Genomic DNA, 17240 nt, shown 5'->3' with positions numbered 1-17240 from the left:
CCGGATAAATTCGTATTCATTCCGTTCACTAATTTATCCGAAGTTATAAATTATCCGAAATGACAAATGCCGCATCTAAACAAATGGAATGGAATGAATAATAATAATAGTTTTTATTATTTATTAATTTGTTACGTTCCATTCATTTAGATGCGGCATTCATTATTTCGGATGATTTGTAACTTCGGATAAATTCGTATTCACTAACAGCCAAATTTGAAAGGAAATTCCAATTATATAATTTAATAGTTAGTAATAGTTAAGTTATTGTTAGTTATTATTTCAGATTTTTGTATTTTCATTCTTATTTACACATTTTCATTCTTTGAATTTTCATTTTTCTTATTTTCGCATTTTCTAATTTTTTTCATTCTGGATTTTTTTTAAAATTTCCGGATTTATTTTCACATTTTCGAATTTACAAATTTTCAGATTTTTTTCATTTCTAAAAATCCGGAAATTAAAAAAAAATCTTCAAATTAAAAAAAATCTGTAAATTTAAACATCTGAAAATTCAAAAATTTAAAAAAATCAGAAAATAAGAAAAACGAAAATTCAAAGAATGAAAATGTGTAAATAAGAATTAAAAATTAGAAAATCTGAAATAACTAACTAACAATAACTTAACTATTACTAACTATTAAATTATAGGTATTGGAATTCCTTTCCAAATTTGACTGTTAGTGAACGTAACGAACACGAATTTATCCGAAGTTACAAAGTATCCCGAATAATGAATGCCGCATCTAAACGAATGAAACGGAAAAAGTTAATAAATAATAAAAACTATTATTATTATTATTTACTAATAATTCATTATGTTCCATTTGTTTAGATGTGGCGTTCATTATTTCAGATAATTTGTAAGTTCGGATAAATTCGAGTTTATTACGTTCATTAACAGCCAAATTTGAAAGGGAATTCCAGTACCTATAATTTAATAGTTATTAATAGCTAAGTTAATATTATGTATTATTTCATATTTTCACATTTTCTGACTTTCATTCTTATTTACAGATTTTCAGTCTTTGAATTTTCTTTTTTTTTTGGGGAATTTTCAAATTTCCGCATTTTTTAATTTCCGCATCTTTTTTCTTTTAGTAATTTCCAGATTTTTTCATTTCCGGATATTTGAATTTGCGGGTTTTCGTTCTTTGAATTTTCGTTTTTTTATTATTTTCTGATTTTCAAAATTTCGAATTTCTGGATTTTTTAATTTCAGCATTTTTTTTTTCATTTTTTTTTTATTATTTGCTTTTTGAATTTACAGATGTTTGAATTCACTGGTTTTCGCTGAACGGGTTTTCGTTAATTTTGGATATTTCTAAAGTAAAGTATTTGTCGAAATTAGTTAAAGAACAAATTCCTGACGAAACGCGTTGCACATGTCTTGTTCATGAAGCACTGTGAAAGTCCTGCTGTCTTTTTGGATGCCGGGTATTATAGTGAATGTCTGGATGGGTCACTAATGTAACATTTTTGCTTCTTTTTTTTTTTCAGGGGGACCCCGCCCCATCAGGTCCACAATGCCGCAGGTCTGCGAAGCCAGATTTGGGCGGGGCCGCGACTCCTTTCCGGTCGCCTCCCAACCTCCCGCCGCTGGCAAAATCCTCACCTCTCTCCGCACCGTCAGCCAAGAGCGATCGGCCGTCTCCGCCACGGTTTTCAGCAGCGGCCTCCCGAAACGGCGGCCCCTGCCCCCGCCTCCGGCTCTGGAGGAGAAGATGAAGGTGGAGCGCGGACGCAGCACTCAGAGGGCGGAGTCCTCCAGCAGGAAGGGGCCCCTAAAGGGCGACCACTTGCTGGCAGTCGGCAGCAGCAGCGCTCCCGTCATAAAACCGGCGGCTCAGCCGTTTGCGCCCCGGACGGGAAGTCTGTCCCGGTCCAAATCGGTGAGCTACGGAGACCTGAGCTCTGCCGGGAGCAAAGTGGAGGAGATCGGCAAAGGACTGTCCCGGGTCACGCTCAGGCAGCGGAGCGCCTCCTCAAGTAGGAAGCCACCGTTGGACCCCGTCGTGCTGAAAAGGAGCAGCTCGCTAAAGAGGCTTAATTCTCTGCCGACGCCGGAGTTACCGCGCAAACCCAACGCCGTCTCCGTGATGACAGTACGGGCACACGCCGCAACCAAACCGGCACCGCAAGAGGCAGAGGACAGGAAAGACTCTCACCAGACCCGACCGGCCTGCAGCTCGCCGACTACAGAGGCGCCAACCGCCAACGGTACCAAGATGCAGGAGAGGCGATCGTCCTCCTCTACACCGGTACATGTACCCGAGGTAAACCTCAACCTTTTCTGTATATATAGCTCTGACATATACCGCAGCGCTGTACAGAGATCACTGAGCCGATCACATCAGTCTCTGTGCCAGAGGAGCTTACACTCTAATGTCCCCTCCCCCCCACAGACACATCAGTCTCTGTACAGAGGAGCTTACACTCTAATGTTCCCTCCCCCCCACAGTCACATCAGTCTCTGTACAGAGGAGCTTACACTCTTATGCCCCCTCCCCCCACAGTCACATCAGTCTCTGTACAGAGGAGCTTACACTCTAATGCCCCCTCCCCCCCCCCACAGACACATCAGTCTCTGTACAGAGGAGCTTACACTCTAATGCCCCCTCCCCCCCCCCACAGACACATCAGTCTCTGTATCAGAGGAGCTTACACTCTAATATCCCCTCCCCCTCTGTGTACAAAGGAGCTTACACTCTAATGTCCCCTCCCCCCACAATCACCCACTATTATTATTATACATTTTATGTAGCTCTGACATATTCAGTAGCGCTGTGCTGTGGCCAGTATGGTATCTTAGTGTAGAAGTCACCGGCTGTGATGGTGGGTATGGTAACAACTTGTAGATGGTGGGTATGGTATTGTTGTGTAGATGGTGGATATAGTATCGTTGTGTAGATGGTGGGTATGGTATTGTTGTGTAGATGGTGGGTATGGTATCGTTGTGTAGATGGTGGGTATGGTATCGTTGTGTAGATGGTGGGTATGGTATCGTTGTGTAGATGGTGGGTATGGTATCGTTGTGTAGATGGTGGGTATGGTATCGTTGTGTAGATGGTGGGTATGGTATCGTTGTGTAGATGGTGGGTATGGTATCGTTGTGTAGATGGTGGGTATGGTATCGTTGTGTAGATGGTGGGTATGGTATCGTTGTGTAGATGGTGGGTCTGGCATCGTTGTGTAGATGGTGGGTATAGTATCGTCGTGTAGATGGTGGGTATGGTATCGTTGTGTAGATGGTGGGTATGGTATCGTTGTTGTGTAGATGGTGGTTATGGTATCGTCGTTTAGATGGTGGGTATGGTATCGTTGTTGTGTAGATGGTGGGTATGGTATCGTCGTTTAGATGATGGGTATGGTATTGTTGTGTAGATGGTGGATATAGTATCGTTGTGTAGATGGTGGGTATGGTATCGTTGTGTAGATGGTGGGTATGGTATCGTTGTGTAGATGGTGGGTATGGTGTCGTTGTGTAGATGGTGGGTATGGTATCGTTGTGTAGATGGTGGGTATGGTATCGTTGTGTAGATGGTGGGTCTGGCATCGTTGTGTAGATGGTGGGTATGGTGTCATTGTGTAGATGGTGGGTATGGTATCGTTGTGTAGATGGTGGGTATGGTGTCGTTGTGTAGATGGTGGGTATGGTATCGTTGTGTAGATGGTGGGTATGGTATCGTTGTGTAGATGGTGGGTCTGGCATCGTTGTGTAGATGGTGGGTATGGTGTCATTGTGTAGATGGTGGGTATGGTATCGTTGTGTAGATGGTGGGTATGGTATCGTTGTGTAGATGGTGGGTCTGGCATCGTTGTGTAGATGGTGGGTATAGTATCGTCGTGTAGATGGTGGGTATGGTATCGTTGTGTAGATGGTGGGTATGGTATCGTTGTGTAGATGGTGGTTATGGTATCGTCGTTTAGATGGTGGGTATGGTATCGTTGTTGTGTAGATGGTGGGTATGGTATCGTCGTTTAGATGATGGGTATGGTATTGTTGTGTAGATGGTGGATATAGTATCGTTGTGTAGATGGTGGGTATGGTATCGTTGTGTAGATGGTGGGTATGGTATCGTTGTGTAGATGGTGGGTATGGTGTCGTTGTGTAGATGGTGGGTATGGTATCGTTGTGTAGATGGTGGGTATGGTATCGTTGTGTAGATGGTGGGTCTGGCATCGTTGTGTAGATGGTGGGTATGGTGTCATTGTGTAGATGGTGGGTATGGTATCGTTGTGTAGATGGTGGGTATGGTGTCGTTGTGTAGATGGTGGGTATGGTATCGTTGTGTAGATGGTGGGTATGGTATCGTTGTGTAGATGGTGGGTCTGGCATCGTTGTGTAGATGGTGGGTATGGTGTCATTGTGTAGATGGTGGGTATGGTATCGTTGTGTAGATGGTGGGTATGGTATCGTTGTGTAGATGGTGGGTATGGTATCGTTGTGTAGATGGTGGGTATGGTATCGTTGTGTAGATGGTGGGTATGGTATCGTTGTGTAGATGGTGGGTCTGGCATCGTTGTGTAGATGGTAGGTATGGTATCGTCGTGTAGATGGTGGGTATGGTATCGTCGTGTAGATGGTGGGTATGGTATCGTCGTGTAGATGGTGGGTATGGTATCGTCGTGTAGATGGTGGGTATGGTATCGTCGTGTAGATGGTGGGTATGGTATTGTTGTGTAGATGGTGGGTATGGTATCGTTGTGTAGATGGTGGGTATGGTATCGTTGTGTAGATGGTGGGTCTGGCATCGTTGTGTAGATGGTGGGTATGGTATCGTTGTGTAGATGGTGGGTATGGTATCGTTGTTGTGTAGATGGTGGGTATGGTATCGTCGTTTAGATGGTGGGTATGGTATCGTTGTTGTGTAGATGGTGGGTATGGTATCGTCGTTTAGATGATGGGTATGGTATTGTTGTGTAGATGGTGGATATAGTATCGTTGTGTAGATGGTTGGTATGGTATCGTTGTGTAGATGGTGGGTATGGTATCGTTGTGTAGATGGTGGGTATGGTGTCGTTGTGTAGATGGTGGGTATGGTATCGTTGTGTAGATGGTGGGTATGGTATCGTTGTGTAGATGGTGGGTATGGTGTCGTTGTGTAGATGGTGGCTATGGTATCGTTGTGTAGATGGTGCGTATGGTATTGTATCATTGTGTAGATGGTGGGTATGGTATCGTTGTTGTGTAGATGGTGGTTATGGTATCGTTGTGTAGATGGTGGGTATGGTATCGTTGTTGTGTAGATGGTAGGTATGGTATCGTTGTGTAGATGGTAGGTAGTTGGCATGTTGACACAGCTGTGTGTACCTCCCCAAGGTCACATTACAGTCCCCACACGCTCCTAGAGTACGCTCCCCTCCCGTCCGCAGAGGGAAAGCAGCGTGACTCCACAGCTAATTAATCCCAAGGAGATGAGCTCTCGCTGATCCACCTTGAACAGTCCCAGGCACAATCCTCTGAGAAGGATGAGGAGGATGAGGAGAAGAGGTTGTCCCTTTAATCCCCATCATTCTCCCGAGGACGAGCGAGCAGTCAGGACGGGTTGGCCCCCTCGCAGAGCCGCATCATGCCTGGGCTGCAGGGGACCGGGCTTGTCGAGCTGCCCCAGAAGCTCCAGCACATGCTGTCCGACAAGAAGGAAGTCCAGGGGAAAGGCGTGGATATCTCCGAGTCTGTGGTCCATACGGCATTGATGGGGCTCCTGCTCATGACCGCTGAGGTAATGCACACAGCAGAAGCTTCCAGAAGGTTTCATGGACAGAGGTCTGTATCTTCTGAGAGAAGGAAAGTTCAGATGATGAGGGAGCATATTGGAGGCTGCATGGGGGGCACAGCTCTCAGGGAGCCAGCAGTCATTTGATGACACAGAAGGTACACAGAGGGCACTAGGAGGCATTAGATGGCACAGGATGCTCTAGGGAGGTCCTGAAGTCATGTGGTATACAGGGGGCACTAGGAGCCAGCAGATGACACAGGATGCACTGGGGCAGTCCTGAAGTCATGAGGTACACAGGGGGCACTAGGATTCAGATGTCACAGGATGCTCTGGGGCGGTCCTGAAGTCATGAGGTACACGGGGTGGAGGGGGGGCATTAGGAGTCATTAGATAATACAGGTTGCTCTGGGGCGGTCCGGGATTTACAGGGTCAAAGGGGGGGTTCTAGGAGTCAGATGACACAGGATGCTCTGAGGCAATCCTGAAGTCGTGAAGTACACAGGGGGCACTAGGAGCCACCATATGACACAGGATACTCTGGGGCGGTCCGGAAGTCATGGGGTACACAGGGGGCACTAGGAGTCAGATGACACTGGATGCTCCTGTGCGGTCCTGAAGTCGTGAGGTACACAGAGGGCACTAGAAGTCACCATATGACACAGGATGCTCTGGGGCGATCACAGGGTACACAGAAGGCACTAGGAGACAGTAGATAACACAGGTTGCTCTGGGGCAGTCCTGAAGTCACGGGATACACAGAGGGCACTAGGAGTCACCAGATGTCACAGGTTGCTCTGGGGCGGCCCTGAAGTCACGGGATACACAGAGGGCACTAGGAGTCACCAGATGTCACAGGTTGCTCTGGGGCTGGCCCTGAAGTCACGGGATACACAGAGGGCACTAGGAGTCATTAGATGACACAGGTTGCTCTGGGGCGGTCCTGAAGTCAAGGGGGAAAACAGAGGGCACTAGGAGTCATTAGATGACACAGGTTGCTCTGGGGCGGTCCTGAAGTCACGTGGTACACAGAGGGCACTAGGAGTCACCAGATATCACAGGTTGCTCTGGGGCGGCCCTGAAGTCACAGGGTACACAGGGGGCACTAGGAGTCAGCTGATAAAGGTTGCTCTGGGGTGGTCCTGAAGTCATGTGGTACACAGAGGGCACTAGGAGTCATTAGATGACACAGGTTGCTCTGGGGCGGTCCTGAAGTCACGGGGTACACGGGGCACTAGGAGTCAGCTGACACAGGTTGCTCTGGGGTGGTCCTGAAGTCACGTGGTACACAGAGGGCACTAGGAGTCACCAGATGTCACAGGTTGCTCTGGGGCGGTCCTGAAGTCACGTGGTACACAAAGGGCACTGTGAGTCACCAGATGTCACAGGTTGCTCTGGGGCGGCCCTGAAGTCACGAGGTACACAGGGGGCACTAGGAGTCATTAGATGACACAGGTTGCTCTGGGGCGGTCCTGAAGTCAAGGGGGAACACAGAGGGCACTAGGAGTCACCAGATGTCACAGGTTGCTCTGGGGCGGCCCTGAAGTCACGGGGTACACAGGGGGCACTAGGAGTCATTAGATGACACAGGTTGCTCTGAGGCGGTCCTGAAGTCACGGGGTACACAGGGGGCACTAGGAGTCAGCTGATATAGGTTGCTCTGGGGGCGGTCCTGAAGTCACATGGTACACAGAGGGCACTAGGAGTCACCAGATGTCACAGGTTGCTCTCAGGCGGCCCTGAAGTCACGGGGAACACAGGGGGCACTAGGAGTCAGCTGATACAGGTTGCTCTGGGGCGGTCCTGAAGTCATGTGGTACACGGAGGGCACTAGGAGTCATTAGATGACACAGGTTGCTCTGGGGCGGTCCTGAAGTCACGGGGTACACAGAGGGCACTATGAGCTAGATGACACAGGTTGCTCTGGGGGGGTCCTGAAGTCACAGGGTACACAGAGGGCACTAGGAGTCATTAGATGTCACAGGTTGCTCTGGGGCGGTCCTGAAGTCACGGAGTACATAGAGGGCACTAGGAGTCACCAGATGTCACAGGTTGCTCTGGGGCGGCCCTAAAGTCACAGGGTACACAGGGGGCATTAGGAGTCATTAGATGACACAGGTTGCTCTGGGGCGGTCCTGAAGTCAAGGGGGAAAACAGAGGGCACTAGGAGTCATTAGATGACACAGGTTGCTCTGGGGCGGTCCTGAAGTCACGTGGTACACAGAGGGCACTAGGAGTCACCAGATATCACAGGTTGCTCTGGGGCGGCCCTGAAGTCACAGGGTACACAGGGGGCACTAGGAGTCAGCTGATACAGGTTGCTCTGGGGTGGTCCTGAAGTCACGTGGTACACAGAGGGCACTAGGAGTCACCAGATGTCACAGGTTGCTCTGGGGCGGTCCTGAAGTCATGGGGTACACAGGGGGCACTAGGAGTCAGCTGATACAGGTTGCTCTGGGGCGGTCCTGAAGTCATGTGGTACACGGAGGGCACTAGGAGTCATTAGATTACACAGGTTGCTCTGGGGTGGTCCTGAAGTCATGGGGTACACGGAGGGCACTAGGAGTCATTAGATGACACAGGTTGCTCTGGGGCGGTACTGAAGTCACAGGGTACACAGAGGGCACTAGGAGTCATTAGATGTCACAGGTTGCTCTGGGGCGGCCCTGAAGTCACAGGGTACACAGGGGGCACTAGGAGTCATTAGATGACACAGGTTGCTCTGGGGTGGTCCTGAAGTCACGGGGTACACAGGGGGCACTAGGAGTCATTAGATGACACAGGTTGCTCTGGGCGGTCCTGAAGTCACGGGGTACACAGGGGGCACTAGGAGTCAGCTGATACAGGTTGCTCTGGGGTGGTCCTGAAGTCACGTGGTACACAGAGGGCTCTAGGAGTCACCAGATGTCACAGGTTGCTCTGGGGCGGTCCTGAAGTCACAGGGTACACAGAGGGCACTAGGAGTCATTAGATGTCACAGGTTGCTCTGGGGCGGTCCTGAAGTCACGGGTTACACAGGAGGCACCTGAGTGGTGGATTTTTTTTTGCAGATTTTTGTGTACACCGATCCCAGTTCTATAGAATGCATTTTTTTTTTCTTTTTTAAAGTTTAGCCATTCCAACACAATTGTATAACACAGTTCTCCGGAGTGCTCTGTGAATCCTCCCCGAGGGTGAAGATTCAGGACTGTGATTGGATAGATTGTCTTCTTACATCTGATTGGTCGCAGTTTGAATTATATCAATAACTGATTTCTCTTGTCTGCTCTTCCTTGCAGCCTCCTCGGGTTCCTGTCCTCGGATCCGGCCATGTTGGGCTGCGGAATTTGGGTAACACGGTAAGAATGTTTTTGTGTGAGCTTTCTGATAGACTTGGTAAAGGGCCACAGCCCCTCCCCCAAAACCTATTCATATTTCATAAATATAGGTGGATCCTGGTGGGTGGGCTAAGTCAGCCTGGGGCCTCTTATGTGTCTTGGATACTGAAGGGATCCCTAATTGGGGATGGTGGGAACCCCTCATAATGGGCAGAGCGGGTGTACAGACCCGGGAACTCAGCACAGGGGTGGTGGGAACCCCTCATAATGGGCACAGCGGGTGTACAGACCCGGGAACTCAGCACAGGGGTGGTGGGAACTCCTCATAATGGGCACAGCGGGTATACAGACCCGGGAACTCGGCACAGAGATGGTGGGAACCCCTGATAATGGGCACAGCGGGTGTACAGACCCGGGAACTCAGTACAGGGATGGTGGGAACCCCTCATAATGGGCACAGCGGGTGTACAGACCCAGGAACTCAGCACAGGGATGGTGGGAACCCCTCATAATGGGCACAGCGGGTATACAGACCCGGGAAATCGGCACAGGGATGGTGGGAACCCCTGATAATGGGCACAGCGGGTGTACAGACCCGGGAACTCGGCACAGGGATGGTGGGAACCCCTGATAATGGGCACAGCGGGTGTACAGACCCGGGGACTCAGTACAGGGATGGTGGGAACCCCTCATAATGGGCACAGCGGGTGTACAGACCCGGGAACTCAGTACAGGGGTGGTGGGAACCCCTCATAATGGGCACAGCGGGTGTACAGACCCGGGAACTCAGCACAGGGGTGGTGGGAACCCCTTATAATGGGCACAGAGTAAGTCCTTTCATTATAGGAGGGAGATCAGAATTTCTATAATCAATATTGATGTCGGTTTGATTTTCATTTCAGTGTTTCCTGAGCGCCGTCCTGCAATGTCTGAGCAGAACCAAACCGCTCCGGGATTACATCCTGCGCCAGGAATATCGCCATGAGCAACACACAACCTGCCGGACTCAGCAGGAGCTCACTGAAGGTATGTCCCCTTTGTACATCTAACCAGAGGCTCCGCCCAGTGCGCCGATAGACATCCACAGCTCACAATTTAAGGCTTATGAAAGGACCGCCCACAACCCCCTTTTGTCCAGTGAGGCTCTTCATCATCATCATCATCTTTATGAGGCCCTCATCCAGCTGTATGGATTTCCCCCCAGAGCAGAGCACAGTGATGTCACTAGCCGCGACTACATTGATTGGCTCTTCCTCCACAATTGGCCGTTTTCGCACCGTCTTTTATTATGCATACCGCTATTTCGGATCGTCTATTTCTGTACATAAAACACAGGCACTTCCAGGTAATCCATTTATCCTGAGCTATAAATAGATAAGTCATATCCAATAATAGCGGCGGATTTACTCGCAACGCAAATCTTTGCTGTTGAAGAATCGGCATACTTAAAGGGAGCACCCCCCTGTGTATATAGCAAAATAAGTCCGTCTGTTTTTTTTATTTTTCTAAAAGCGCCTTTTATCATTTTGTATTTGGCGATTAATAATATAACAGGTTGCCGCCATCTTGACTTTTCTAAACTAGCCAAAGGGTCCATTGAAATTATGATTCCCCCTCCCCCTTCCAAGTCTTCAGTACAGTATATAGCTGAGAATATTTAGAGTTATGTAATTGTACTTTTTTTTCATTTTTTTATTTATTTTTTGCTATTCCTAAAAAAATAATATATATATATATATATATATACAGTATATGTATAAATATAAAAGTGAAAAAAAAGGTTTGTGTGTGATAGATATATATAGATATAATAGATTATATGTATATATATATATATATATATATATATATATATATATATATATAAAATAATAATAAAAATACAAAATTGCAATGAGAATAAAATGGTGATTGTTACAAATATATAAAATTGCAACGATCGTCATTTTATTCTCCTTGCAATTTGGTCTTTTTTTTATATATATACATTAAAAAAAAAAAAAATAATAATAATATATATATATATTTATATATATATAGATATATAGATAGATAGATAGATAGATAGATAGATAGAGAGAGAGATTATTTATATATATATATATATATATCTATATAAAATTGCAACAATCACCATTTTATTCTCCTTGCAATTTTGTATTTTTATTATTATTTTATATAGATATATATATATATATATATATATATATATATATATATATACATATATATATACATATATATATATATATATATTTTATTATGTAAAAAAAAAATTATATATAAAAAAAAATACAAAATTGCAACGAGAATAATATGACGATCGTTGCAATTTTATATATTTGTAACGATCACCATTTTATTCTCGTTGCAATTTTGTATTTTTATTATTATTTTATATATATATAATATATTTATATAGATATCTAGATATCTCTCTCTATCTATCTCTCTCTATCTATCTCTCTCTCTCTCTCTCTATATATATATATATATATATATATATATTTATATTTATATATATATATATATATATATATATATATATATATATAAAATTATTATTATTCACGATTTAATATATATTTACTATACAACAGAGATGTATATTTAGAGATTTTATATATAGATATAAAAAAATCTCTAAATATATATCTCTGTTATATTGTGAATATATATGATCAATTTGTGTGTGTGTGTGTGTGTGTGTGTATATGTAGTATCTCACAAAAGTAAGTACACCCCTCAGTCACATTTCATTTTGTGTAAATCTTTTCTTCTCTCTTTTCATGTAACAACACTGAAGAAATGACACTTGTCTACAATGTAAAGTAGTGAGTGTACAGTTTGTATAGCAGTGTAAATTTGCTGTCCCCTCAAAATAACTCAACACACAGCCATTAATGTCTAAACCTGCTGGCAACAAAAGTCGGTACAAACATGTGAGGGGTGTACTTACTTTTGTGAGATACTGTTTGTGTAAACACACCAATCTGCCGTAACTTTATGACCACCCACCTTTTATATTGAATAGTCCCCCTTTTTCCCACCAAAATATTCCTGCCCCGTCGCGGTGTGGACACCACTAGGTATACTCTGGTGTCTGGCACCAAGCAGCTCCTGCAATCAGCCAGCAATAGGTCACTATAGCAGAGCTCTATTGCTGGACGGAGCTGCAACCGCTGTGCCTGAGCCTCCAAGGAAGGTCCTTGATTACACGGACACAACACAGCTCACGTGTCCTTAGAAAAAAAACACAACCAACGGTACATGGAAATACCGACGCGTTTCAACAATCCCCTTCCTCAGAGGCTCTGGCCCATAGAGATTGCCTTAGTAAAGCTGTTGTTTCTGATGCTTTTCGGATGCTGGTTTTGTACAGTAACCCGGTTCTCCTTCCCTCTGCAGCCTTCGCTGATGTCATCGCCTCCTTGTGGAGCCCGGAGGCTCCGGACGCAGCGAACCCATCCCGCCTACGAGCCGTGTTCCAAAAATACGTCCCATCCTTTAATGGATACAGGTAAGATCTTCATCCATGAGCACAAATAGCAGCAATCAGTGTCCTAGGTCACATGACTATACGAGTGCAGATTCGTCCAATCAGTAGCCTGGATTCCTTCATTGTTGTGTCTTTGTTACCCAGAATGCATCAGTGTTTAATATGGCTGCCAGTGCCGCTATTACATCCTTGATTCCTAACAGGAGAACCTGGATTTCTTTCAGAGGAAACTGATTTTTGATTGTTACGTTTGATAGAAACCTGGGCAGGGGCTTAGTGGTTGGGACCTCTGCCATGCAGCACCGGGGTCCTGGGTTAATATCCAGACCAGAATTTTTTTTTTTTTTTTTTTTTTTAAACGAACAATTGGGATTGCTGCACTTAAAAGATTTATTGTAGAAAAGACATGAATTCATCAATTCATATTGTATTCAGAGTCAAATGCTACACAGATAACGGCCTTCTTCAGAGTAGGACATATATATATATATATATATATATATATATATATATATATATATATCGTTGCAATTATGCAACGATCACCATTTTTTTCTCTCTGCAATTTTTTATTATTATTTTTATACATATATATTAAAATAAAAAATCGCAACAATCACCATTTTATTCTCGTTGCAATTTTTCATTATTATTATTTTTTTATATATATCATATATATATGAAAAATAAATAAATAAAATAATACAAAATTGCAGCAAGAATAAAATGGTGATCGTTGCAATTATATATATATATATATTTGCAACGATCACCATTTTACATATATATATATATATATATATATTTTTTTTTAATATATATAATATAATATATATATATATATATATATATATATATAATCACCATTTTATTCTTGTTGCAATTTTGTATTATTATTATTTATATATATATATATATATATATATATATATATATATATATAAAATTTATTATATTATTTATATTATATATATTATATTATATATATATATATATATTATTATATATATAGATATATACATATATATATATATTATATTACATATTATATTATATATATTTTATATATATATATATATATATATATATATATATATATATATAATATAATATGTAATATATATATATATATAATAATATATATATAATATATATATATATATAATATAATATATATAATATAAATAATATAATATAATCAATTTTTATATATATATTTATATATATATATATATATATATATATATATAAATAATAATAATAATACAAAATTGCAACAAGAATAAAATGGTGATCGTTGCAAATATATATATAATTGCAACGATCACCATTTTATTCTCGTTGCAATTTTGTATTATTATTTATATATATCGGTATATCTCTCTCATACATTCGAATTCACAAACTGCGTTTGGAAAAAATTGCAACAAGCACCATTTTATGCTCTAGAAGTACATATGTATTTTTAGCAGAGACCCTAGAGAATAAAATGGTGATCGTTGCAATGTTTATATAATATATAATTGCAACGATCACCATTTTATTCTCTAGGGTCTCTGCTAAAAATACATATGTATTTCTAGAGCATAAAATAGTGCTTGTTGCAATTTTTTTTAAACGCAGTTTGTGAATTCGAATTGGAATGAATTTTAATGCTAAAATATATATATATAAAAATAATAATAATAATTTTGTCATAAAAAAAAAAAAAGAAAAAAATTGTCATAAAAAAAAAAAAAAAGTCCCTTTTTAAGATCTTTGGGCGGAAGTGACGTTTTTGATCTCATGAACTCTTATTTCCTCCTCATACAGCCAGCAGGACGCTCAGGAATTCCTCAAGTTCTTCATGGACCGGATCCACATGGAGATCAACAGGAAGTGCAGGAAAACTCCCAGCATCCTCTCTGATGCCAAGCGGCCCGTGTCCCTGGAGCCCCAGGACTCACTCAAGTAAGCAGTTGCTGCATCGTTCTGTATGACCTTTCTTCAGTTACTTCCTGGTTTCTGGCCTAGGCCAAAATTATGCCATACATCCCAGGAGTCTTCAGGGGGAGGGGGGGGGGGGGGGGTTCCCAGCTTAACACGCCCTCATGCCTGAGCTAAGGGTAGGTGGATTCCAGGAAGTAAATGCTGCATGAATCATATCTGCCCTTACTCAAAATGGTGCTGGCTAGAAATGCTGGGTGGTGGGGGGTTTGTTTATCAAAGGGATTTCTCATCAAAACTAAGAAAAAAAAACATGGAGACATGGATGGATGGATGGATGGATGGATGGATGGGGGAGTTTGCTTTAAATATTAAAAATTCATTAAATAGCATTTTCATTTTTTTGTACTCAGATACAGTGTAGCTCTGTTTTAACCAATTGCCTACCAGGCACTCTCACCCCCCTCCTACCCAGGCCAGTTTTCAGCTTTCAGCGCTCTCGCACTTTGAGTCTGCACTGATGGGCGCTGATGAGTCTGCATTGATGGGCAGTGATGAGGCTGCACTGATGGGCGCTGATGAGTCTGTACTGATGGGCGCTGATGAGGCTGCACTGATGGGCGCTGATGAGGCTGCACTGATGGGCGCTGATGAGGCTGCACTGATGGGCAGTGATGAGGCTGCACTGATGGGCAGTGATGAGGCTGCACTGATGGGCGCTGATGAGGCGGCACTGATGGGCAGTGATGAGGCTGCACTGATGGGCACTGATGAGTCTGTACTGATGGGCGCTGATGAGGCGGCACTGATGGGCAGTGATGAGGCTGCACTGATGGGCAGTGATGAGGCTGCACTGATGGGCAGTGATGAGGCTGTACTGATGGGCAGTGATGAGGCTGTACTGATGGGCAGTGATGAGGCTGCACTGATGAGGCTGCACTGATGGGCAGTGATGAGGCTGCACTGATGGGCAGTGATGAGGCTGCAGTGATGGGCAGTGATGAGGCTGCACGAACTGACTCACAGATATATTTCCCTTCTGCAGTGACGATGAACGAGCCAATCTGATGTGGAAGAGATACCTGGAGAGAGAGGACAGCAAAGTTGTAGGTGAGTTTCTCTAATACCGGCAGTGATGTCATCACCGGGTCTCTGCGCTTCTCTAGGCAATGCAGGCAGATCATGGCTGGTGGGAGGGGCCTATACATCGCTTCTGATTACATCACAGCACCCGCCCCCAGGAGCCCTCCAGCTCTGATGCAAGCAGTGGGAGGAGTTATGCAAATATCAAAATGCCTCGATGGGCGGGTGTCAGTCTGAAGGAGTGGGAGGTCCTAGGCAGGCTGTATTTACAGGGGTAACTCCCCCATGTGATGCTAAGCCTTCATGTTTGGAAGCAGTGGGAGGAGTTATGCAAATATCAAAATGCCTTGATGGGCGGTTTGGAGGAGTGGGAGGTCCTGTATTTACATAGGTAACGCCCCCCATGTGATACTGAGCCTCGATGATTGACAGAACTGATGAAAGGGGGGGCGGGACCAGGGACAGTCAGACTGGGGTGCTGGACATCCCCCAGCCAGGAAAGGGGGCGGGGCTCTACCTGCCTTGCAGCAGCTTCTAATGCACAATGTGAGAAGCTCGCAGTGTGCGGTGAGATCGGAGGACGCCATCTTGGTCCAGGAACGGATCCGGTACACCCGGAGGATGGGGGGTCAGAGGTAAACCATAGATAAGAATGGGGCTCAGGGCCTCCCTTTGGAATTCTGGGATATCAGGATATGACCTCTTCTGATTGGTTTAGCGATTTGTACCACCATGTTACCGCTCATTGTACGAGTTCTGACCTCCCCGTCTCTCTGTCCTTCCTTCCCGTCTCCGCAGATCTGTTTGTGGGTCAGTTGAAGAGTTGCCTTAAGTGCCAATCGTGTGGCTACCGGTCACCGACCTTCGAGGTGTTCTGCGATCTCTCCCTCCCCATCCCCAAGGTACACGAGAGCGCCCTCTGCCGGGGCTTCACCGACATGACGTCTTCCCGCAGGCAGTGTGTGGGGGATGGGGGGGGCCTGTCTCTGTACACCCGCCATCAACCGCTAGACTGCAGCAGTTGTAAGATGTACGAGGCCGTCACCGACATTTCCCCGCATTCCGGGGGACGTCTCTCAATGAGATTAATAATAAATACCCGGAAGGGACACCGACACATCGCCCAGCGTGTGATCAATCCGCTCTAAATTCAACGTGAAACATTAGATATGAAATTCAACGTTAAAAATTGGATACATGAAGAATAAATTGGGTTTTGTTCTCCATTTCTACCCAACTGTGGTTATTGTTATAATATCTCATTTATAAAATATTAAATAATTATACACTGTTATTATTCGAAGTATGGAATAGAAATATTATTTATCATTTTAATTATATATATATATATTATTTGTAGTAGTACTATTATTATACATTGTTATTGTAAGTATGTAGTAGTAATTATATTATTTCACATTATAACTACCATTATATACATATTATTTTATTAGTAGTAGTGTATATTTTTTTATGTCCTTTTTTTTTAAATTATTATTATATACATAATGTTGATAAAAAAATAATAATATATATATAGTATGTATTAGTATTATTTAACATTATAATTATCACGTTTATCAAAATAATATATATGGTGATAATTATAATGTTCAATAATAAACACTACCACATACTTATAATAACAGAAAATATAATTATTATTTTAATATGCAAATGTATAATACTACTACT

The 17240-nt window shown here is 43.6% G+C and overlaps 1 protein-coding gene across 1 annotated transcript in view; it reads left to right on the top strand.

Annotated features, from left to right (window-relative positions):
* The window catches only part of USP21 (ubiquitin specific peptidase 21), a 33919-nt gene that overhangs the window by 7045 nt on the left and 9634 nt on the right, over nt 1–17240 (top strand). The window contains exons 2-8 of the mRNA XM_077463961.1: nt 1501–2276; nt 8999–9058; nt 9940–10063; nt 12446–12557; nt 14349–14486; nt 15508–15572; nt 16344–16447. Coding sequence (XP_077320087.1) covers nt 1501–2276; nt 8999–9058; nt 9940–10063; nt 12446–12557; nt 14349–14486; nt 15508–15572; nt 16344–16447 — 1379 coding nt within the window. The remainder of the gene's footprint in view (nt 1–1500; nt 2277–8998; nt 9059–9939; nt 10064–12445; nt 12558–14348; nt 14487–15507; nt 15573–16343; nt 16448–17240) is intronic.

The sequence above is a fragment of the Lithobates pipiens genome, unplaced genomic scaffold (genome assembly GCF_037356315.1).
Source record: "Lithobates pipiens isolate NorthernLeopardFrog02 unplaced genomic scaffold, aLitPip1_a1.2 Scaffold_30, whole genome shotgun sequence".
In the NCBI taxonomy this organism is placed as follows: Eukaryota; Metazoa; Chordata; class Amphibia; order Anura; family Ranidae; genus Lithobates; species Lithobates pipiens.
The sequence above is the reverse complement of the archived record's forward strand: the minus strand, read 5'-3'. Positions and strand labels throughout refer to the sequence as shown.